The 24133-nt window shown below is 35.3% G+C and overlaps 1 protein-coding gene across 2 annotated transcripts in view; it reads left to right on the forward strand.

Annotated features, from left to right (window-relative positions):
- Tmx3 (Thioredoxin-related transmembrane protein 3) overlaps window positions 1-24133 on the forward strand; it is a 234963-nt gene that overhangs the window by 150551 nt on the left and 60279 nt on the right. For both annotated transcript variants that reach the window (XM_089100129.1, XM_089100130.1), the window contains one exon: window positions 6034-6087. In XM_089100129.1, the coding sequence (XP_088956255.1) occupies window positions 6034-6087 (54 nt within the window). The remainder of the gene's footprint in view (window positions 1-6033; window positions 6088-24133) is intronic.

Consider the following 24133-nt stretch of genomic DNA (forward strand, 5'->3'; position numbering starts at 1 on the left):
ACTGTCATTGTGTTCCAGGATATCCATCGGGATACTGTTTAAATTTTCGAAACATGTCTCTAGAATTGTTACATCCTCATGTTATTTGTTTTGTTTAGGTTGTCTGATCAACTTGGAGCTCTTAGGGATCGTTCGCTTAATTATATCACTAGTTTGATTAGTTTTTTTCTAGTAATCTTGACTTTTATGGTGATTTTCGTCTATTTTCTGGTTGATGTTTTGACAAATAAATCTACAGTGTTCAAAGTACATATCTTTTTCAATAAAAAGCAAATAACAATCAATCCGTCTTTTCAAAGAGGAATTGTTCGAAAAGGTCTAAAGAAAAGCCATGTTATATCTTTATATAAGTATAGAAATAAGGAATATATAAATATTATTACCGCACTATTTCAATTTTACCAGTTATTTCGGAGATTTTTGAAAAAATAATGCATGATAAAATTAGTAAATTTGTGGAAGAAAATGAAATGATACCACGTAGCCAGTATGGATTTCGGAAAGGACAGTCGACAGATCATGCGATTGCCCATTTTATTTATAAAGTGAAAGATTTTCTAGATAAGGGTTTTTATACCTCAGCGTTATTTATTGACCTGTCGAAAGCATTTGATACAGTAAACCAAAATTTTTTAGTTACAAAGTTAAAGAATTATAAATTTCCACCGTGGATGGTTAGTTGGATTCAGTAATATCTATCAGATAGGTCACATGTGGTTATAGTTGGACCAAAAAGATCATGAGACCACCTAATAACTTGCGGAATTCCACAGAGGTCGATTTTAGGGCCACTCCTTTGCCTCATTTATACCGCGGATATAGGAAATTTGCTGAAAGATTGTTTGACAGTATCATTCGCACACGACACAGTTTTATTACTCCGAGCTTAAGTGTTGAAACCCTTTTTAAGACCATGGAGAGCGTGTTGAATGATCTAATAAAATATACAAGGAGTAACCGTTTATTGATTAATATTAAAAAACACAAATTACGTGATTTTTTCTACTATTAAAAAGGTAAACACTGAACTATCTTTAACAGCTGATGGATATTTGATATATAGGGTTTCAAAATTTAAATATTTAGGTGTAATCATTGATGAATTATTGTCATGGAAAGAAAATGTAAAATCTATCTATAAATATTGCAAGAGTAGCTGGGATTTTGTATAGACTGAAAAATTTCCTTCCGCAAAAAGTTTTACGAACCCTTTATTTTACTCTTGTTTATTCTTATATTCAGTATAGTTGTTACATTTGGGCTAATTCTTTCTGTTATAATTTAAAGACAATTCAACTCTTACAAAATAGCGCCGTAAAGTCAATTTATTTTAGTAAACTCAATACTAAAGAAGTTTTTCTTAATTCTCAGTTACTAACAGTAAGACAAATTTGCCAGCTCCAAACTGCTGTTTTCATGTATAAATACTTGAACAGTCTAGCACCTCCAGGACCAACACAACTTGTCCTTTTTCATTTATAGTCATATTATCATGCTTATTCAACGTCGTCATCTAGACATTTTTCTCTTATCTCGGATATTTGTCACACGCAAAGAGCAGCTTTTTCTATAAAATACGTTGGAGTGAAATTATGGAACAACATTCCGCTGGAAATAAAAGATTCTGTTTCAGTTCCGTCATTTCAGGGTTCGGACTCGCCTATAAATTCCTATATTTTAATGCACTCCTATAAAATACCTATATTTTGGCTAAAATCCTATTATTCCTATATTTTTGACTGAAGAGCACCAAGAACGTTGCTCATGATTTGCAATTTTCACTGCTCGTTAAGTAAGCCAAGATGTGCTTTTCTTTGCTTTTGACTCTGCTGGTAAACTGTGGTGTCTTTCGGTGTAGATCGATAATTAATTACAACTGCTGAGCTGTTTGAACTTAACTAATGCTTTGTGTTGGGATTAGTAAACTGCTTCTGCCTGGGCTTTGCTTTTGTGTTGACTTAGTAGCCTATGTTTTGTTTTTTGTCATGTTTGGCCTGTCCGAAATGAGCGAAGATCAGTATATAGGCTAGCAGTCTCTGCTTAATGAGACTGTGAGTTCTTGCGACTGATGTGTTTCCTGGCTGAACGCTATAAAAGGCTGCTGCGAATACGGCCCATTTTCGGACATATCCACATTTTTTCTTTTTATGGCCTTTTAATCTGCGGGATGCTATTTGCAGGTGATGCTTGGTAATTAAGTATGGGGCCTACCAAGTTCAATAGTTCATGGCTTGCTAAGACGGTTTGCAGCGGTAGAAAGATTGGCGAATGGTGTAAGACTGGGAACGACCAGTACTCGTTCTTTTGCGATCTCTGCTTGAAAAATCTTGGTTGCACAGCTGGGGTTGCTCAGCTAAACCAACATGTGCGATCTGCAGAACACAAAGCCGCAGTTACCGCTCAACTACATCCAGTACAGCTTCATCTGACCGGATAATCTCGAGTTGATGAAACAACCAAGGATAAACCATTATTTGGTACAAACATGTTTTGTGAGCGTGATGCCGCTTATAAAGCTAAGTTAATATGGGCATTTCAGACGGTACAGAGTTCCATGTCTGCTAACTCTTCAGACCATATTGTCGTAACCTTCCATGAGGTAAGATATGTCCCTATGTGCGAAGAAACTCACGTATCTGATCACCGATGCGCTGCATCCTTATTCTAAGCAAATGCTTGTGAAGGACATTCAGTCATATTTTGTACTAGAATATGACGAGACAACCAACAACGCTGGTGTACAGATACATGTTTGATATTGGTCCTCATACGGAAACGAAATCCAGAGCAGATATGTATGCACAAGTTTTATGGGCCACGCGACAAGTGATGACCTGTATAAAAAGATTATGTCAGCCATTGAGCAGAATCAGCTGCCACTTTGAAAAACTGATCATGCTTGGAAGTGATGGACCAAACGTCAACAAAAGTGTTTGGAACAAGTTCAATGCCGAAAAAAAGAAAGTGACGGGAAAGGGAATGTTGAACATTGGTACTTGCAGCATCTATATAATTCATAACGCTTTCTTGACAGGTCTTCAGGTGCTCGGAGAAAAAAGTTCCGACTTGGTTATTCTTTTGCATTCATTTTTGGACGGCTGGCCTACACGTTGTGAAGAATATTGAAAGTGCCAAAAGAAAATGGGGGTGCCAGAGAATGTTTTCATGAAGTATATACCAAGCCGCTGGCTGACGATCGGACGTGCCCTTACTAGAATTATGTAGCAGTCGCTAGCAATCTTAGAGTACTTCCTGAACTTTGTGCCAAGAGAGGAAAAACTGAAGAATTTTCTGTTCACTCCTAAATTTCTGAAGATTTTGGCTTCTATCAAAAGTGTGACGATGAAGGCCCAACTTGAGTTTGTTCTGGCCTCAGCAGTACTGTTCATGAGTTTCACCCAACTGTTTCAGAAAGAAGAGCCTCTCAATCATGTTCTGCACTCAGAGATCGAGAGACTAGTTGTGAGGCTTTGTGGGCGGGTCTTTACTCCAGATTTCGTGACCGAGACTGAAAATATCTCACCAGAAATGTTGGACCTTGCTGAAAAATTTGCAGAAAAGCCCATAGTTTCACAAAATGTGGAACGAGCTTTCGGTGAGAAACCAACACTGAAAAACAAGGCCATTTTCTATGTCAATTTGCGAAAACATTTTATTGCGGGTATTCGCCATATTTTGAACCAATGTACTCTGGAAAAGGATGGTTTTCTAGAGGCTTTACGCTGTTTGAGTCCGATCAACATGAAGGATTCAAGAAGCATTGCAGACATAGCGGTTATGGCACGGGAGATTACGATTGGAGTAAGCTCAGACGTCGCCCAGGCTGAGTGGCTGCTTTTGCGAACAAAAACTGGACCCCGTGAGGACATTTCTCGGATCGATCATTTTTGGAGCCATTTTTTTGGACTGGTGAATGAACGCGGGGACAGCAAGTACCTGGAACATACCAAGCCTATCAAAGCGGTGCTGACGTTCTCGCATGGCAGCGCAGATGTTGAGCGTGGGTTCTCGCGTTCTGGTAGGAATGTCTGGTCGGTGAAGACCAGGCCTTGATGTCTGAACGCGTTCTGGATGCGAGACTCGTGGTATATGCCACGTTGATGCTTTATGGAGGAAAAACAGAACGGTTTGTTATTACAAAAGAGCTGTTGAATCTTGCACGTTCCGCACGATCTGGGTATCAACAATATCTGGATGAAAAGAAAAAAGAAGAGCGATCTGAGAAGAAAAAATCAGCTTTCGAAGAGGACAGCAAGCGGAAGTTGCAGGAGGTCCACGATAAAAAGAAAGAAATAGAAGACCTGGAAAGCAAAAGGAAAATACTTAGAGCATCAGAGCAAGAAAAGAGAACAGTAGCAGATACTCTACTTCAGGAAGCGACCAACAGAATGATGAAGGCTGCTGAGTCCAAGAGTTCCATAGACTTTGCCCTAGCTGTTTCTTTGCTCGAATGAGCTGTGAAGTCCAGAACAAGGGAAAGAGAGCAGACGGTGGAATCTGCGAGAATGGATCAGTCTCTTGCAAAGAGAAAAACTGACCTCATATCGAAATTGATGCCCAAGAAGCAGCAAGAGTGATTCCAAATATTTTACCTGTATCAGTCAATCGTTGGCACAGTATGTTTATCTGATTTTTTACTGTTTTTTACTATTTGTACAGTTTGTATTTGAAATAAAAAAAATAAAATAAATAAATAAATGCAAAAACTCGGGAAATGACGAATTTATGTGACCAGGCATCCTACGCCATCTACCACAGATCTGATCCCGAGGACTTCCGAATCCTATATTTGGCCTATATTTGGGCCCGGGAAATCCTATAAAAATAGGACAGAGCCTATAATTTGAAACGAACCGACCTGTCAGAACCCTGTCATTTTGATACAACTATAAAAAATATCTTCTTTCTACTAATACAAATGAATAATGTTTAAGAGGATTCTCTCTTTTGTATGTAGTGTCCTGTGCCTTTTTTCAGTATTTTTTTTTTGTATTTCAAAGTTTAACACTTTGTTGTTTTCTCAATAATCAGTCATATATTAATATGAATACTCGAGTTATCCAAGGGCTACATTTAGGCCCTAGGGATCATTGATCAGTCGCTAGAGTTGTGTGTTTTTTTTGGATGTTTATATTCAATAAAGTCGAAGTTCAAAAGTTCAAAGTTCCGTTTAAAGGGTTCAAGAGGAAGGAGGGCGTGGGATGGCCAATCTTTCTTAAAACCTTGTATAGCTTTGCAATATAATTTTTTTTTTGTTGCTGATATTATTACAAATAAAAAACACATTGCTCGAAATACAAATCGTTTTCACTAAAGGTACAGTAAAATAACAACACTTTTTGTTTACTATTTCATTTTTATTAGAGGGGCTCAAAAAAAGTGATTGATTGGTTTTTTTCTTTGTTTTTGTTTAATTTTATTAGTGATTCATTCTATTTTTTTTTTCTTTATTTTTTTTTTTTTTTTTTTGAAATACTTTTACAGTTTTTTTTTTAAGAGAATCTTAAAGAAATATGTTGAATGGACATGAATTTCTTTGAAGTGTCAACTTTTGCCTTCTACCTAAACTTTTTGAATGCATCCCATAGGTACACCCAGGTCAGACATTTGGCTTGGTGTCAGAGAATTTTGTCAGATAGAGGGGGGTGGAAATGTGATAAGTATATGGTTTTTTTTTTGTTTTTTTTTTTTGTCGTGAATTTGTATATAAACTGAAAGAGGTGGACAGAATTTATGGATGAGTCGGAAGTAGCTCATATTCATCATTCCCTTAGTTTGAATCTATGCCTCCCCCCTACCAGCTAAAAGAAATAAAAACTGAAATTATGAAACCTGCTGGTTCATTGACCTGTTTTCTAAGCATTTTCATTTGGAGACTCATACCATTAAGCCTTTTATGAAAACTTTTCAATAGTTAGTGCTCAGATTGTTCCTCGTTACAGATACTTTCCTATTACTTTCGGTTGCCAAATCCTTCTTCAAACTTGCGTAAGTAGATTGAATGATATCTGTTTTAATTACTTGCCCTTTTAGGTTTCGTCGGATGATTGAGGAAGTTTCGAAAATGAGCTCTGAAAAATATTCCAAGTAAGTTACTCCTTGCGTCTCTTGATTTGAGACGGAAAACTTTTCTTTTAGTTCTATTATTTTTATATCCGGTTCATATTGTTGCCGTCTAAAATATTGAAAAGTTGTTCAGAAATGGAGACTGGAAATCCATCAATGGAAAGCTTAATGTCGACAAATGCCTTTGTTAAGACATAAAGAAAAGAACAAAAAATAATAGAGATGCAAAAAAGTACTTTAACTAAGGAAGAAAGTATATTAAGACTGAAATTAATCATCATCTATAAAAATCTCTTAAAATCTATCTTATGATTTATTTTAGTGATTTTTGGTCATCTTCCACAAATTATTTCTATTTGAATAAACTAAACGGATTATTTTATTGGGAACGGTTGCACATGTACTGGAATAATACATAATTAGAATGAAAACAGATGAATGGGGTTATGATACAGGTTAATGGGTATTGAAGAAAGTAGAACAGAAGGTGAAATCCTCTGTGGGGTGCCCAGGGCTATTGAGTGATTTCATTATTGATTATGTACAGCTATTCACAAACAATTATTCTTCTTAGAATAAGACGTTCATTAATGTGAACGTTGTTGTATATAAAAACAAGAGGGGCTTTGCCATTAAACCTTCCCCTGGCGTTTACCCCCCGGAAAATACCCCCCGTGGAAAATAAGGCTTTCCAAATTTGAGAATTTTATTTGAGTTTTGTTTTTTTCCGTAGGGGGAAGGAATTTTGGTATTTGTGCATTAGACGCCACTCACTCAAGTTTATGATTTGTAAAACTCGAGAGCAAACCGGTTTCTTCGTCAATTTCTTCGTTACCTTAGAAACAAATTTGTACTATATATTTGCACATTAGGGGGGGGGGAGTAAAGTATAGCGGGTCTGCATGCAAAATGTGTTATGTACAATTAAATATTTTACCCCACTCCCCCCCCCCCTATAGTGCAAATATATAGCCTAAATTCTATATTTCCCATCTATTCTGTCGCTTGTCTTTTTCTTGTCTCGCGCTAAACTGAAAGAAGCTAACGAAGAAACCGGTTTGTCCTCGAGCTTAACACAGCGTAAACTTGAGTGAGTGGCGCATAATACACAAGTACCAAAATCCTTCCCCCTACGGAAAATAAAAGAAAAAAAAAACTCAATAAAATTCTCAAATTTGGAAAAAAACATATATATGTATAATTATACATGTATGTATGATTATTGATAAATGAAAGGATTATGCTGATTAGTCAACTATACTGTTATGAAGACAGTTTCTTTGGATTCTTAAGACAGTCTCATGTTGGCACACCCAATATATAGTGTGTGGGCCTTCAGTGATCGCAGGGTAATTAGGTGTGACCATGACCGGAATTCGTGATGGAGAATGTTTAAAATTAATGCATGATTTAAAGAAATGTAAAAAGGTATTTATTTTCTGCTTGTGCAGGTTCTCTCACAATACTTGCGATTCAATGAATTTTAATTCAATTCAGCGATTATTGGAGATTCTATTGGTTAGGTTTTGTCTATTTTTTTTACTTACACTTCATCTATGCCTGAACTGAAAAAATCTTATAAAATGATATCAGGTGGACAGGGAGACTACCTAATGAAACCTCTTCATCCAATCCGCCTTTCCGTAAAATCTCATCAGTGTAGCATCGTGAGGATGGTGTGCTCAAAACTAAAGTTAACATCGAAAGGTCATTACCAACAAAGTAGCTTATATCAAAGAAGATTCAAATGAAATAACTTAAAATAAGAGTATTCCCCCCCCCCCTTCAAAGGAAAAAGGCCAAAGTGCTGTTTGCTTTTGGCTGTAAACTAAATTTCGGCCTTGGTTTTATTTAGCCAATGGACTTCTGTTTCTGTACGTTTGAAAAAATGACTTTAAAGGAAGAAAACATTGATGAAAATGTGTTAAATATTAGACGGATAAAACTGAATTGATTGTTGAAAAAATACTTCTACTACTAAAAACTCACGGTAGCGCTAAGCCGCCTGAGGCCAACACAGCTACATACGCTCCTCCTCCATCCCAATCTTTTTCAAAGCCTCCCTTTTTACACCCTCCCAAGAAGTTTCACCTTGCTTTCAATCTTTCTTTATGACATCCTCCCATCCTATTCGGGGACGACCTGCTCTTCGTGTGGCTCTAGAGGGTTGGCCGATCTTTGGCAATCTGTCATTTTTCATCTACAGAACGTGCCTTACTCATCACATGCCCTAGCCTTCTTAACTTTTTTCCCGTTATAGCCCTAGAAAGCAGAATTGAGCCACATTTTTGTACAGCTTACTGTTTGAAACACTGTCGGTCAGACGGGTACCGAAAATAAGCCGTTGACTATTGTCTGGGGAATATCGAACAAATCTTCCTCCTTCTTTCTGAGTGCCAACGCTTCGGAACCATACTTTACCACTGTAATCACTGTTGCTTCCAATATTCTAATATTGTTTCGCAAAACTTATCTTCCTATTCTTCCAAACTTTTTTCAACTGTGAAAAATCACCCTTTGTCTTGTCTATTCTACTTTTAACATCTTCACTGCATCCACCGTCTTCTCTAATAATGCTACCTAAGTAGGTGACGCTTATAACTTGATCGATCCTCTCGTTACGGAACATCACCTCATCACCTAAACGTAATCTCAGTCTTAGCGACTTAGTCTTCTAAAAATTAATTTTCATACCTATTCTTGCACTCTGAACTCCCAAAACTTCTAAAAAATTCATTCATTTTGCTAACATTTTTGTTTAGGACGCTCAAACCATCACCTCTTCTCCTTTAAGTACTCTCAGTCTGAGCGACTTAGTCTTCTTAAAATTAATTTTCAAACATATTTTTGCACCCTGAACTCCCAAAGCCTATTAAAATTCATTTATTTTGCTAATATTTTCGTTTAGGATGCTCAAATCATCAGCATTATCTAAGTCTAGGATAGTTTTACTTACCCATTTGATTCTGTCCTCTCCTTTAGCCTTTGCTTTGTTCCTTGGGACAAAGTCCATCAAAATAATCCATACAAATGGGGATAGAACGCAACCTTGCTTAACTTCCGGTTCATTACAAAACAAGCTACTAACTTCATTTCCGACATCAACCGCAGGAATGTTACTCTCGTATATAGCTCTAATCACTTTATTATATTTATGTGGTATACCATACAAGGATGGACCTTTGCTAAAGCACTTCTATCAGCTGAATCGAACGCTTTTTCATAATCCGTAAAACTGAGGACTAAAGGGGTCTTATGACTCAGATACTTCTCAATTATTAATCTAATAGTGACAATTTGTCGACCCATCTTCTCCTTTTCCGAAAACCATACTCTTCTCCTCTTAAAACTTTACCTACAGCATTTCCATGTCTAAGAGATATCATCATACTTATCACATTTTTAGTATAGAGGGGTTTAATTAAAGTTTTCCTAAAATTGCTAGGTACTTACGCTGTTTTAAAAATCACATTGATAATTTTTTGTAATTTATCTCTAGCTTCACATCCACCATACATATAAAAAAATCGTTTACCACACTATCAACACCTGGGATCTCATCATTTTTTAATCCTTTTAGCACTTTCACTAATTCTTTCTCACAAAATAAATCTTCCTTCACTTCCAAAGTGTCACAAATTTTTTCATCTTTCCTATGTCTTTTCCTGTGACTTTATCAGGGTTAGCACGTTTTCAAAATGTTTTGTCCATCTCTCTGTAACTCTACGCTTATCATTAGTAGTGGCCTCGTTCCTATCTTTAATTGGGACAAGTTCTTTAACTGGGAAGTCCTAATTATTTAACATGCCAGTAGAATATTTTACTATAATGCCGTCTGGCTGCATCTCCTTGATCTTCAGCAATTTTATCCCTTACCTTCACTTCACACCTGCTTAATTCATATTTCAATGCTTTATCCACTTTCCTTACATTCCTCTTACTTTTTATGTGATCTATTCACTCAGATATTTCTTGTACAGGTCCCTCCTCCTCTCTATTAAACTTTAAGCATTTTCGCTAATATTCCTAGCTGTGTATCTAACTATCCTCCCTAGGATACTTTGTGCGACTTCAGAAACCATCTTCTTAAAATTATTCCATCTATCTTCTACATTTTAAAATTCTCCAGTTTAGTATTTAACTTTTCTTGAAAAGTTTTTCAAATTCTCATCCTGGAGTCTAGCAGCGTCGTAACTTCTCGGATGACAGTTACCCTTCCTAAATTTCAACTTTAGATTAACCATAGACACTACTAGGTGGCGATCTTTAATTGTAACAGCGTTAACAGCACTCCTATATACGCAAGTATCGATCCTGGCAGTCTTTGGTTTACAGTAAAATAATCAGTAGGGTCGGCCTTCTTACCATCATGTGATTACCGCGTTAACCTATGGGTCATTTTATGGCCAAATACTGTGGTGGTTATAATTAGATTTTTGCACCTACAAAATTACAGTAGTCGATCTCCGTTACTATTTTCTTTCCTACACCAAACTTACCGAGGCTAGGATACCATATATCCCTATTTCTACCGACCTGGGCTTTAAAATATCCTAATAAAAATAACATATTTCCACCCGGGATCCTGTCTTTTTGCTCCTGTAGCTGTAAGTAAAATTCATCTGATTCCCTGATATCTCCGTTTATCGGTTCTACAGGGGCATATACTTCTATGACTGATACCCTGTACTTTCTAGTCGTAAAATGAGTAACTAGTATTCTATTATTAATTTCCTCCTCAATGTAAACAAGAATTAGCAGCTTCCTTATTCATCATGAGCCCTACTCCTTGCCTCTGCACCCCATCCTTACTGCCTGAGTAATGCTGGAAAAAAAAACACGTTTGAACAATATTTAACTTTTTTAATTTTATAACAAAAAAAACTTGCAACTTTTTTTTTTCAGTTAAGTCCTACACTAGCCGGTTGGTTTTTTTTTTAGAGGAATAGTGACACTATACTTATTTATAATAATGTATGTTTGTTTTAAGTTTGGCTTTATTGCTTATTTTGCTTTATGGTCGGTTTAATCTCTGATTCTTTGTTCATAGCACTTTTTGTTAAATTCAGATTGAACATCTCATAAATACTAACTTCTGATCCTTTTAAGTTTTAAATTCGTTCATCACCTTTAAAGGCAATTTTTTTTTTTTTTGCGTTGTTTAGTTAATTCGGATTTTCTAGATTAATAGTGGTAACGCTGGCTAAGTAGTTAACGTTTATTGAAAGCGGAAAGGGGTATTAGAAGTCGTGGTTTTGGGTTTAGCTGTGATGGAGTATCCCTGGTTTGAACACTTTTAGTATGAGAAGTCTTATTGGGGAGTATCGAAGTGAGAATCGGTATTTCTACGATCCAAAACGGGTCTATGAAAATTTGAGATTATGATGCGCATTCTCATAAAGTTTGTAGGGTTTTTTTTTCTTGTGTTTCAGGTTTTCTTAGAAAAAAAACAGAGGCTAATCTGTATTTGAGTTAAAGTAAAAAAGAACAAACAATTGCAATATGGTTAGGGGAAGTTAGGTTAAAGCAATTTGAAAGGTATGAAAGTGATACAAGGAAAAATAAACAAGTCAATGAATTTGCTGGATCAGGACACTGGTAATGAATGGTAAAGACGTTTGTTAGTTTCGTTACGTTTCCAACCCTATTTAGTTTAGTTTCACAATGGCTTAGTGAAAATCTGAGCGTTTTAGTTGACTGATCGGTGAAAGGTAGTGAAGAAATTATTTTCCCTTGAAAAACAATTGTGGTTCAAAAGAAAAGTCCTGCATTGGTATTCTATGATGAATTTTGTTACGTAGGACTATCAAAAACACCTGATTAAGAACTTTTTTCTATTTCAAGTACATAATGGAATGGTTCACGCTCTTGAGTTCAACATGTGGTGTTCATTGATGGCAACTCTGGGGGCTAGGGATTTCTTGCCCCTTTTGGTCTATCCTTCATAAAAGAAATAAAAATTATGGGAATTCTGTAGAACCCTTAATCTTTACTGTTGTTTAGTGTGGTCTGATTGAATTCAAAATGATGCCCCTTTAATCCTAGAAAAATGAGAACGACTCATTTTGGCGCATAATACAATAAGAACCTTGACGGATGCTGTATTTCACACTATTATGTCAACCCAATCAAAAAAGGCTTAATAATTTGCTGAAATTAGGAAAACGTTTGAAAATTCACTTTGACCTATCGACTGTTCCTGTTTGAGCTAAAAACCTTTTGTTCGTTCATTCCAATGAAGCCTTATTTTTCTAATACTACGAGGATAGGATTTTTCCTGATGAAGGAAAATTTTCATGAATTTGCTGGAATTTGGCAAATGTCAGCAATCCTTCTTCGATCAAAAAAGAAAGAATTCCTTTTCGAAAAAGGAGTAAGCAGTGTCGGCAAAAAGGTGTTTCAAAAAATGTAGAATCAGTTCAATTCTAAGAACTTCTTTTATGGCGCATTGTGGGAAGGAATTGAAGAGACAGACATATCGGAAAAACAAACTCGTCATTTCTAAGGAAATTAATGCTATAAGAAGAAGATTGACAGCTGTGAAGAAACGATAAAGGAAACGAGTCACCATCCAAAAACCTAGGCTTTGGTCACAAGAAAAAGCTTCAGTATCTACCATATGAATTTCTATTATAAAATTGATAATGTGTTTATACAAAAATATTGTTATTACCTAGGAATGCACTGTAGAACGATAAACTGATTTTTTAAGTCATGTTAGAGAATCGGTAATGAATAGCATAATAGAACATGTAATAACAGGCTCAATAACTGATAAAGTAAGTCTATTAGGAACAAAACTGAATTTATGAAAAAAGTGAATAAGTCTATTGGGGGCAAAACTGAAATTTAGGAAAAAATTGAGGAAGTCTCTTAGTAAAAATTAAATAAAAAAAAAAAAGTTTTTTTAACTGAAAGTAAGGAACGACGTTAAAACTTAAAACGAACTGAAATTATTCCTTATATGAAAGGGGCTGACCCCTCCTCAACGCCTCGCTCTTCACGCTAAAGTTTTTTATTGTTTAAAAAAATAGAGTTGTGAGAAAGTCAAATTTTAGCGTAAAGAGGGGACAGCCCCTTTCATATAAGGAATAGTTTTTATTTAATATAATAATTATATAATAATTTATATGATAATTATTTTTATTTATTCCGTATATGAAAGGGGCTGTCCCCTCCTCAACGCCTCGCTCTTTACGCTAAAATTTTTCATTGTTTAAAAAAAAAATGGAGTTGTGAGAAAGTCAAACTTTAGCGTAAACAGCGAGGCGTTGACACCTCAGAGAAGTAGACAACTTAACAAAGCCTTATCTATAAATTAAAGAAAGTGTGATTGCCGTCCACCAGACTTGACGAGACGGCCAGGAACACTTTCCAGCTTAGCTGGATTGCAAATAGAGGTGCCGGTCTCGTTTTCAAGCCTACTCCAAAGCGAAGTGTCTGAAGTGCAGGGGCGTCGTTTGGGAGTGGCAAGGGTTCACTTGTCCCCCCCCCCCCGTAATGTGAAGAAAAAATTATTATATAGCCCATGCTCCTTGAATATCCGAAAGTAGACCCTTCTTGCCCCCCCCCCCTCCCCAATTAAAATGTTGTAGATTCGCCCCTGCTGAAGTGGGGAGTGGCTTTGTGCCCCGCGCCGAATAAAAACTGTTTTCGTGTTCTATCACACTAACTAGGTGATATTCAACTATGTGCTGCTGCCAAATGCTGTCTGTGGGAACCATTTTTTAGTTTCTTCATTTTATCAATATTTTTTTGATATTTTCTTAAATAAAGCGAAGAAACAGGTGTGGAATTTTTTCATTTCTTTTCTTCACAATCCAGGTATTAAAGGGTTACATTTTTTTCCAGAGGAATTGCCTAAGGATAGTTGTAGGTGTTCGTTTAACTGACCGTATATCAAACAATAAGCTTTACGGAATACGCGATTTGATCTAATTTTCTTAGACTATAATGAAAGAAACCTTATGATTGCTAGGCCAGGTTGTACGATTACCGATAGGCGAGGTTGGAGACGGATAGGTTGCCAAAGATGGTGCTTTTTGGCAATCCATGAGGGGCCGAACGAGAAGCAGGTCTTCTCTAAATGGGATGGGTTTATTTAATAACCGAGAATTTAAAGAAAATACGGGCTTCAAGGGTAGGGGTAAAGGACGAAGCTTTGAATAGATTGGGACGGAGAAGGAACATGCCAAGCGGTGTTGGCCACAGGCGACTTTTGCTGCATTGAAATGTTAGTAGTTAAACGGGTATGAGTACTAAAAGAACAAGAAGATGATATATTTTTAGTTTTGGCGAGGATAATTGTTTTGGACTAGTTTTGGGGATAAAGTTTAGCTTCCTGTGTTTGATTGAGTTGCACTGATCGGTATTTGTCATATTCTATCCTATTTGTTACATTGATTCTTGTTAAACGTTAGAAAACCTATTATAAAAGAAACTCCACTGCCCCCTCACCTTCTCCGGAGAATAACTCGGGTGGCATTTAATGCCTCACTCTTTGACTTTAATGCTGCCATTGTAATTTTAATTCAACTGAGGAAAGATACTTTGAATTTTCTGATTGGTATTTTAGTTTATTTTTACATTCTTTGAATTAAACTTAGCGTTGGTATTTTGCTTGTTATGGAATTATATTAATCTTCCTATTTTTAATCCAATTGGATCCATATAAAATTGCTGATCTTTATATTTTCTCTGGTCTCGCATGTTTGTTCTTTCTTACAAGGCTTATAATGTCTTAAAGACAGTTCAAAGCAATTACATCTGAAGGAAGAATAGCAGTAAATTTCCTTAAGCTTTATCTCCCTTTTTTATTCTTCTTATTTTCTTATTAAATGAATCGTTCATTCGAGACTAAAGAGTAGGCTAAACACCTCCCGTGCGTTACTCCGATTTTTTTTATTATTATTATTTTTTTTTGTAATACGAATTTAAAAAGGAACACACGTAGATGTTTGAAGAAGACTGGTACGTCATTTCATTAAGCACTTTGTGAGACGGTTCTAGCAATACACTTGAGTATCCTGAGCAATCATTAGCCTGATTTCTTTTAATCTCCAGAGTTGAAAGTGACTGTAGTACGGGGATTTCGCCTCATTAAGAAAATATGTCATTGTTTCATTCTTTTTATTCTTTAAGACTAAAAGTGGAAGAAATGCACAAATCAAACATTTTTTTTTCTCTGATTCATTATTTAAACAATAATTCGGTGAAAACACTTGGGAGTTTGCTTCAATCAGCAACAGATTTACCAGTAGGCCGTTGGTCTAGGATCTATCGGTGAAGCTAATTTAATAGACTATACACCAGTCACGTAATAGCAGGTCATGTAAACCTTGTACTTTGTAAAACAACTAGCAGGTAGTGTGGTAATCCCACTTTTTCTAGAGCAAGCATACTGAACTTTTTTATACTTCCTTTGTGCCTTCCCTCCCCTGCATTAGAAAATCAATCGGTGTTATAATCACATAATGCTTACCTTGTAGTTTGAGATTCTGTTTGCTAAGTTTTTTTGTAGTTAAAAGGGATATCACCCATGTGTCTCATCAGTTAATTGTAAATTCTCCTAAATGCCAGACAGATATTGCATTTTCATTTGTTTCGGCTGTTGAATAATACTTGTTACGTTCAGTTATCCAGAAAATTTCTGCAAAAAAAATATGACTAAAAGCTTCTTAAAAAAGCTCAGGCTTGTGTTAACTTCTATAATTTCCAATACGTTTTTTCTCTTAAACCATATATTCTCAACCTGTTTTTTTTTTCTTTTGTAAGTCTTCTATAAAATACATGTCTGAAGCTATTCTTCTAGAATACACCCTTCCATATTTTTGTGGCGAAATTGAGGCAGCAAATATTTTATTAGCCTACCTCACTCTTTTTTTTCGGATCGTCTACGGGAACCTTTGGATTTCAGGGATTCACAGTTGTGAAGGCTTAGGCGAGAATCCCACTGTCATAAGTTCCCAAAATTTTGGATGAAGATGTCAAATCACCTTTAAGTACACAGTACCACTAATAAATTTTATATCCAAATAAAAAAGTCGGCGTTGGCGGTGGATTTGTTGCTATAGAGAAATTCACCTCTTGTTTGTGTTTTGTCGATCCCCCTCCCCTTGAAACTAACCCCCTGAGAATTAAAATTTGCTTTCGAGAATAGATGTTCCAACCGATGAGGTAGGGATCCTCTACATGCCTTTACTTTACATTGTATGAAAAACTTCGTCCTTACTGCTTCCATTGGCTAAACGATTGATAATCAACGCGATCCCAAACGCTCACAAATGCGCGTTCAAGCTTTAGTAAAAGGTGGTAGGGATTCTTTTTTAAATAACTTCACTAAAAAAAGAACATCATTGGCTTTTTGATTGTTTGTAATTAGGTTTGCATAAAAATTCCGCGTGAAAACAGAAAATCCTTCAAATAAACCCTTTATATCCCCTTCTCCCACAGTTTTCAGCCAGAAACGGTAAACCCTCTACAAGGGGCGTCCCGAGACTCATTTCATTAGAGGGGCGATCTTCGTAAATTTTACCGAATCGCTACCTGATTTATGCCGAATTTGCTGCATAAATCAAGAATTTTGCAAAATTTTTGCCTTCGGCGAAAATTTTACCGAATGTCAAAAACGTTGGAGGGGTGGCGCGCCCGTCCCCGCCCCACCTTTTCGGTACGCCCCTGCCCTCTACCACCCGCACTACTTAGCTGTAATATCTTCAGCCTCCTGTATGTAGTCGCATTGGTCAACGGTTAGTAAGTCCGGTTTCTATTTCTATTTTCCTTGGGGCTAGAATACTCTTTTGGGATATTTCGGCTTAAATTCCTTGAATTTATTTAAAACCTAATTTTGCTTTAAAGTTTTCAACTTTAAAGTCATAAACTCTTTGAAAATTATAACAAAATCGAACTATGTTAGCAGTTACAAATTGATAAACTTATTCTTTTTATTCGTTAGGTTTTTTTTTTCAGGAGATTTAACAATGGGAATTTGCAGCTCAATGAGCTTATAAAATTCTTGGAGGTTGTCGTGTGTCATTATTTACTGACCAACTTCAGCTATGTTACAATTTATTGACGCGAGAATATCGACAGTTTTCAAAATTATCATCTAGAACAGACATTATTGATAAATTCAGTAATCAACTTAAATTAAGCATTGAAAAGGAAATAGAAGATATTTCGAAATTCAAGGTGAACTGGATGAAAATCTTTGGACAGCAAATATGGTTAAGACTGATTGAAAACGCAGAATAGGCCTCTAAGGAATTAAATATAATAAAGATAGTAAAAATAAATTGGATAGTGTTGGATTTTAAATCTGTGGCAAAATTAAATAGCATTCTTATATCCGAACATGTGAAAGTACTTTTTCAGTTAGTTGGTACCTTTTCCTACCTAATATGTTATTGAATCAAGCTTTAGTGCTTTTGGTTATGAATGAATGATTTTATTAAGTGATTAAACCCGTACAGAGTATTTTACCATCTAGTCTACAAAATACAGAATAAAATATCAGAAACTGAAAAACACAAACAAAATACTAAACACCACAAAGAAACAAGGATAAAACAATAAGTTGCTTTTGGTCATATTAGGACGGAAGAAACAAATAGCTTGAATATTTGCAAAAGAGGAGATTTTCCTTTGTTCCTTGCATAAATTAAGCCAGCTATTTCGTATGCAGTTTGGCAGATGAAGCCTCAAGGATCTCATTAATGAATTGAGTTAATTAAACGTAATTTCATCGGAGTTCATGCTTGTTTGTAAGTTAAGTACAAAAAGATGAATTTGACTAGAGTCTATTGTTTTTGTAAAGATTTATTCTGCCAAACTTAGCAAAAGTCTGACGTAAAGTATTTTGTGATTATATAGTTTGTTTTGGTTTAACGTGCTCCAGCTCTGTTTTATAAATTGTGTCAAGCAAAGCTTCTTTCCGTAGAAGAAAAACTATAAGTTGCCGTTACTGTGAAGCCAGCGAGCAGTAAGAATATTTAGAAACAGATATGTGGACAGCAGGTAAAAAAAAAAAAAATTAAACTTCATGCACTAGACCAACACTGTAGACATCATAGCTCAAAAATCTGAATTCAGAAAATTTTTGGTTGTTGATTCTAGACGACTTTTGGCTGTGGGACGTGGAATAAGATCTTTTGACAAAAGGTGTCCCTAGTTCTTCTTTATGCCAAACAAATTACGTCCATCATTGTTCAAATAGTCTTCCTATTCTGGCAAATTTTGATTTTGGTTCTAGGCGGAGGGGTCTCCTGGGAGAAATACTGTTTCTATGCTATCCATACGCTTGGCCTGCTCTTTGAACTATACTGCTTGAAGAAGTTAGAAAATATGAACATTACAATTGTGAAAAAGAATATTGGAGATATATTTTGGGGTGAGATTTGAACGCTGTAACAACACTGAACGTCTTATTGTTTTAACAATTTTTGAATCCTAGTGACTTCCAATTTTTATTTTAGGGGTTGGCCATCCTAAAATATAAAATGATCATATTCTGGGCAACCTGCAACCTCATGGTGTTTATTGATTTAGTTCGACATCCCAATCAACATTCCCTGATAGTTTCCCCTTATAATCATAGCCTTAGTAGTAGTGGTATGAACATAGTGCCTTTTGGTTTGTTCAACTTGCCCTGAAAATTTCAATTTGGAAGTTTCAAAGTTTCGGCTGTTACTGAGATATTGCTTGTTCGCTCTTTTGGTAATTTGAACGTGCTTAATGTCTTTTGATTTGGTTCAACAACCCCTTCGGCATTCCCTGAAAATTGCATCTTATTACCCTTAGCTTCAGTAGTAGTGGTAGTCATGGTAGTATCAGTAGTAATAGTAGTAGTATGCACATATTGTCTTTTGGGTAGTTCAACATCCCCAGCAACATGGTCCGACAGTTTTAGCTTGAAACACTTAGCCGTTCCTGAGCTGTCACTGATACACCCTTTTAACAACAAGCAGGCATATAATGTATTTTGATTTAATTCAACATCCCATTCAATAGTCCCTGAAAGCTTCTACTAAATACCCTTAGCCTTAATGATATTAGTAGTAGTAGTAGTAGCAGGACATGTAGTATCACTAGTAGCAGTATGCATACAGTACCTTCTCGTTACTTCAACACCTCCTTAACATGCCCTAAAAGCTTCAACGTAATACAACGTAATTTGATTTAGTTCAACATCTCCTTCAGCATTCCCTACTTGGAGTAGCAGCAGTTGTATTAGTAGTAGCAGCAGTAATAGTAATGGTGGTACTTATATCAGTATTATTATGCACGTAGTGTCTTTTAGTTAGTCCAACACCCCCTCCCACCCCCGACATTGCCTGAAAGTCTCAAATTAAGACCATAAGCTGTTCCTGAGATACGCCCTTTTGACAACCTGCATGCACATAGTGTTTTTAATTTAGTTCAATATCCCCCTCAATAGTCCCTAAAAGCTCCATTTTAATACCCTTGTCCTTTTTGGTGACCCAGTATGAAACAAGCTTCCCTTTCCCAATAATAAATCCTATATATAAACAATGGGCAAAGGGCACGACTTATAGCTTTTAAAGGGGCTATGAGGGTTATGTCATTCCCAGAGGCATAGTTGTCGGATCTTTCAATTGCGCTGAACAAAATAGCTATCTAAAATTTTTTATCAGAGGAGAGCGGCAAAGAGGGGTTGTGGAAGGGGGACTGGTTTCCCCCCAATCCGATTTGACTCTTAAAAACGGCACTAGAACTTTAGATTTCCAATCAAAAGAGTCTGTCCGAAGCCCCTACGACAACTCCTTCTATATGAAGTGGATTGGTAAAAAAAGAAGAAAAAAATAGAGCCCACTTCGCTCTCTACTTAGGCAGCATTATTGCGCTGCCTTTGGTATTATTTCCAATTAATTTTTTTCCCTTTCCCTCATCCCTTTTTTTCTGAATAATATAACCAAGAAAAGGGAGTCTTCTAGCTGTTGTAAAGAAGAAAGGGAAGTGGTTTTAATGAACGCTTTGAGGGAGTGATTTTCCAATGACAAAAGGAATCCTACTCTTTCCATTCCTTTGAATATATTTGGTAAAAAGAGACTTGACAGAATGATGTCTTTCCAAAGAGAAATAGAATCTTTATCTTGTTTTGATTTCGTTGTATTATTGAGAAAATTTATGTTTGTTAACTTGTAGTTAACTGTAGTCTACTTAACTTGTAGTTAACTTGTAGTTATACCGTCTTGCCGAAAACGAAAGGATCTTCTGAAAATTATTTAGAGTTAGAAATATTTTACTTTCTCACTTTTAGCCTCTTGCAGTATTTGCTGGCTTTATATTTACTTCATAGGAGACAGAAGAGACCAGCCATGATTCAGCAATGTTTTACTAACTGTAGCTGAAATTTTGCCCAACATAAATTTTATGCCCTGTATACAAAATTGACATCTAGATTGTTCTACTACTTGATCGCTTTCCTTATTTTCCTTGTTTAAATCTTTCAAGAACAACTGGTTCGTTAAAAAGCGTAAAAAAAACTTGTTTTTGCTATCCTTTAAAATTTTGAAACTAGAAATACGTCCTTTCATTTCAAACACGATTATTTGTAAATAATACAACAAAATGAAAGAAGTAAGGAAAGTAAACTCTGAGGGCTATTGTCATCCCTGGTTTGGTGCTCTTTAATTCTGCGTGGTTTGAAATTATACTTGTACGAATATGCATATCGTTAAGTGGGTGATGCTCCCCCCCCCCCCGCCTCTCCTGCCCATCACTTAGGTGTAGTAACATCCCGTACAGTTTTACTTACTTTTATGCGAATATGCGACAAGTCCCAGAGCTCTGGCTCTGGGACTTGTCAAGTATAAAAAAAAAGAAAAAAAAAGAGAAAAAAGATCATAAAACTTCTAGCCAGCAGCATAACATGTCACATTGTAAACACGGGCGATAGGGAAATGAACACCATGAAAAATATTCAATGGTTCTCCCTCACCTGAAAACACTAAAATTTATCTTGATATAGGTATTTGTTCCTAGAAATGCTCCTTTTTTATAATTCGACCAATGTTGATATATTCACTTGCCAAGTTTACTAAATTCACACAACACAATGCAGAAGAGGAACAAAGAAAAATTGTCAGTTTTTATGTGGCAGGTTTTATTTATCCGGTAGCAGGTTTTCATGTTAGCTAGAAAGCTAATATATATTGCCATTATCAAACTAATTTCTTCTTACGAAGTACGGAGCTAAGGAGTAAAGAGTTTTTGTAAGGTTATCATTTAAATCCTTATCATTCTCCTTTCCAATTGATGAAACAATAGAGTAACAGGATTTCTTTGACGACGCTGGGCTAGCAACATTAAATCTTATTTTGACGACTTTGCATTCTAAGAGCGAAGGCCTGAGTGCAGAACTTGGGGCAGTTCGGTGTTTTAACAGAATACCAAGGATATGGTAGTTTGATTAATAATGAACCTGGTTTGTTTTTTCCTAATCATTATAACGATAACAATGTTGTTTCATGAGATCTTTTGCTTGTTTAAGGGTGGAGAATGTAAAAAATTACACAAGACTATATAGTTAGTTAAATAGGTGCCTAGAAAAAAAACTATTGAATATTTTATGGCCAAACTTTTTTGGTAGTAATCCTCCTTTCTTGGGTATTTTGCTTTGCATATATTAAGCTAGGAATCCAAATTTTCAGGAACCTGGAAAAGTTTGAAATGAACTTATCAATCCAACTTGAAAAGGGATTGTTTAACATTCCAGTTTTGAACAGAAAAAAAAATATTCTAAAGAAAATGGTATTATTTACCTATTTGGAAGTAGGATACATGCGACAATTTTCAAAAACTGCTTTATACATCTCACTGGCCGTTAATCTAACTACTAAATACGGTGGATTTTTGGAATCAAAACTTGGCCAAATTTGTATTTTAGCCGAGAATGATGTTAGGAATAAGGAATGTAGTATGTTCCAATTTTACAATCGCTAGAAGTAATTCAGTTTGTGTAGTAAATTCTAGAGGCAAAAAAATTCAATGAAAAGGGGATATAAAAGTGGAATTTTTCAGCTGAATATAAAGATAAGAAATTATTTGGAACGGAAATCTAATAATTGAGTTAATTTCCGTGTGTTTTTAGCCGTTGCCAAAGGAGTTTATATCTCGCTCAAAGGAGCGAGAAAATCATGGAATCGTCTGAAGTCTATGAAAAAAAAAAGAATTGTGTTTTATTTGTGTAGTCTTTTCTTTTTCTTCTTGTAGATTAGGCTGAATTGCATGTTATTTACTTTTTCATGGTCAGGTTTGCAACTATTTTTTTAACTTAAATAACTGCTAGCCAAACTGCCTTTCTATTAATGACTAAAATAAAATGAAAATAGAGAAATAATGGATAAAACTTTCAATTAAACCAGTGACAAATACATTTGCTAATAAATGTCCAAATATTTTGGCTTAGCATTTAGAAGCCTCTATAAATAGAAATAAAAGAAAAACCATGTTTTATAGCTAAAACTTTCAAGAAAACAATGTACTTGATACAAGAAAAATAGATAAGGAAATGGAATGTAATAATTGAATTAATTTCCATATTTTTAGCCAATGCCAAAGGAGTTTATGTCTCGCTCAAAGGAGAGAAAAATTCGAAATCTTCTAAATTTGACTGAAGAAAATACAAAATTCTACGTTATTTGCGCAGTCAATTCTATTCTTGTTTTGCCTATTACCATAACACTAAGAGATGAAAATCGCGATGCAAGAAAAAAAGATCAAGAAAAAAGGGAAAAAATCCACATCTGAAAAACCACAGTTTGGGTTTGTTGAAAGCTATGAGGGAAATCGGGTATGATAAGAAAAACACTACACAAAGCCATAAACTGTGGTATGATATTGTGTAGGCTAGGTCCGAAAGTTAAATATTGTCTTCGGATATGATGTTGTAGTAAAACAAAATGATGTTTTTGTTTGTTAATTTAGTTTAGCTTAATGATGTCCCATGTCTTCTCAAACAGTATACATTGCTCAAACATTAGTATTCCACTATATGTGCTGATCAGTACATCAAAATTTGAACTTACTTTTTAAAAGTAAGTATTATTGGATTGAAATTTCAAAGCCTCTTCGCGTGCCTTGCCCCTGTAAATTCTATCTATATACATTTTCAGGGATGATTATAATTTTCAAAGTATTTCTGTTTAAGAGTAAAACTTTAACGTAAAGAACGTAATATTGATGGGTAGTAGCCTCGTCATATTTATTCTAACCCGGAATATCATATAGAAAATAAAATAGATTTAAGGAACAAAATATTTAAAAGAAAAGTAATAGGGTGCTGCAGGCTGCTTAATGAACTATGTAATAGATGTCTTCTTTTCCTTTTCTTAAATTTGTTTCTTTTCGCAAATTTCCCCTTTTTTTGCAAATTTTTTGTGGTTTTGTGAAATACTATTCTTAAATTGCAAAGCTTAAGCACCCGTAGCTTATATAATTAAAATTATGTGTTTCTGTCTGCCAAAATATCAGTCACATTTCCCCGGATTTAAAAAAAAAAAAAAAAAACTTTCACATTTCCCCGAATTTAAAACATTTATTTATTTTAAAAAAATATTATCAGTTACTTAGCTTCGACTCAGAAGCATAGTTTGTGTGAGCCTAAAACTAAAACAAAGAAGAGAAAAAAAATTAAAAAGCAAATAAACAAGCAGACAGAGTGGGTTAATACCAAAAAAGGTGAAAATAAAGACGCTAATGTAAAAAAAGAAAGTGAACAAACACAATTAATAAATCATAGAGACAATAAATCAAAATTAATTTTAAAATTAATATGGGAGGAAAATTTCAATATGTTGTAAGGATTTATAAGAATCTCTCGAGAAACTGTATTAAATTTAATTCAATTCAGTTCAATTTTTATTTTTTTAAATGGAAATAAAGAGGGTATTATATAAAAAAGGAAGAAGTCAAACACGTTTAATCAATCATAGAGACTCTAAATAAAAACAAATTTGAAAATTAAAACGGGAGGACGATTTCAAAATGTTGTCAGAATTTTTAGTTTAAGTGACGAGAAGCTCTCCGGATTTTTTAAAGTTTCGGG

This window comes from Artemia sp. Qi Xiang Cuo, chromosome 14, assembly GCF_049724085.1.
Source record: "Artemia sp. Qi Xiang Cuo chromosome 14, ASM4972408v1, whole genome shotgun sequence".
In the NCBI taxonomy this organism is placed as follows: domain Eukaryota; kingdom Metazoa; phylum Arthropoda; class Branchiopoda; order Anostraca; family Artemiidae; genus Artemia; species Artemia sp. Qi Xiang Cuo.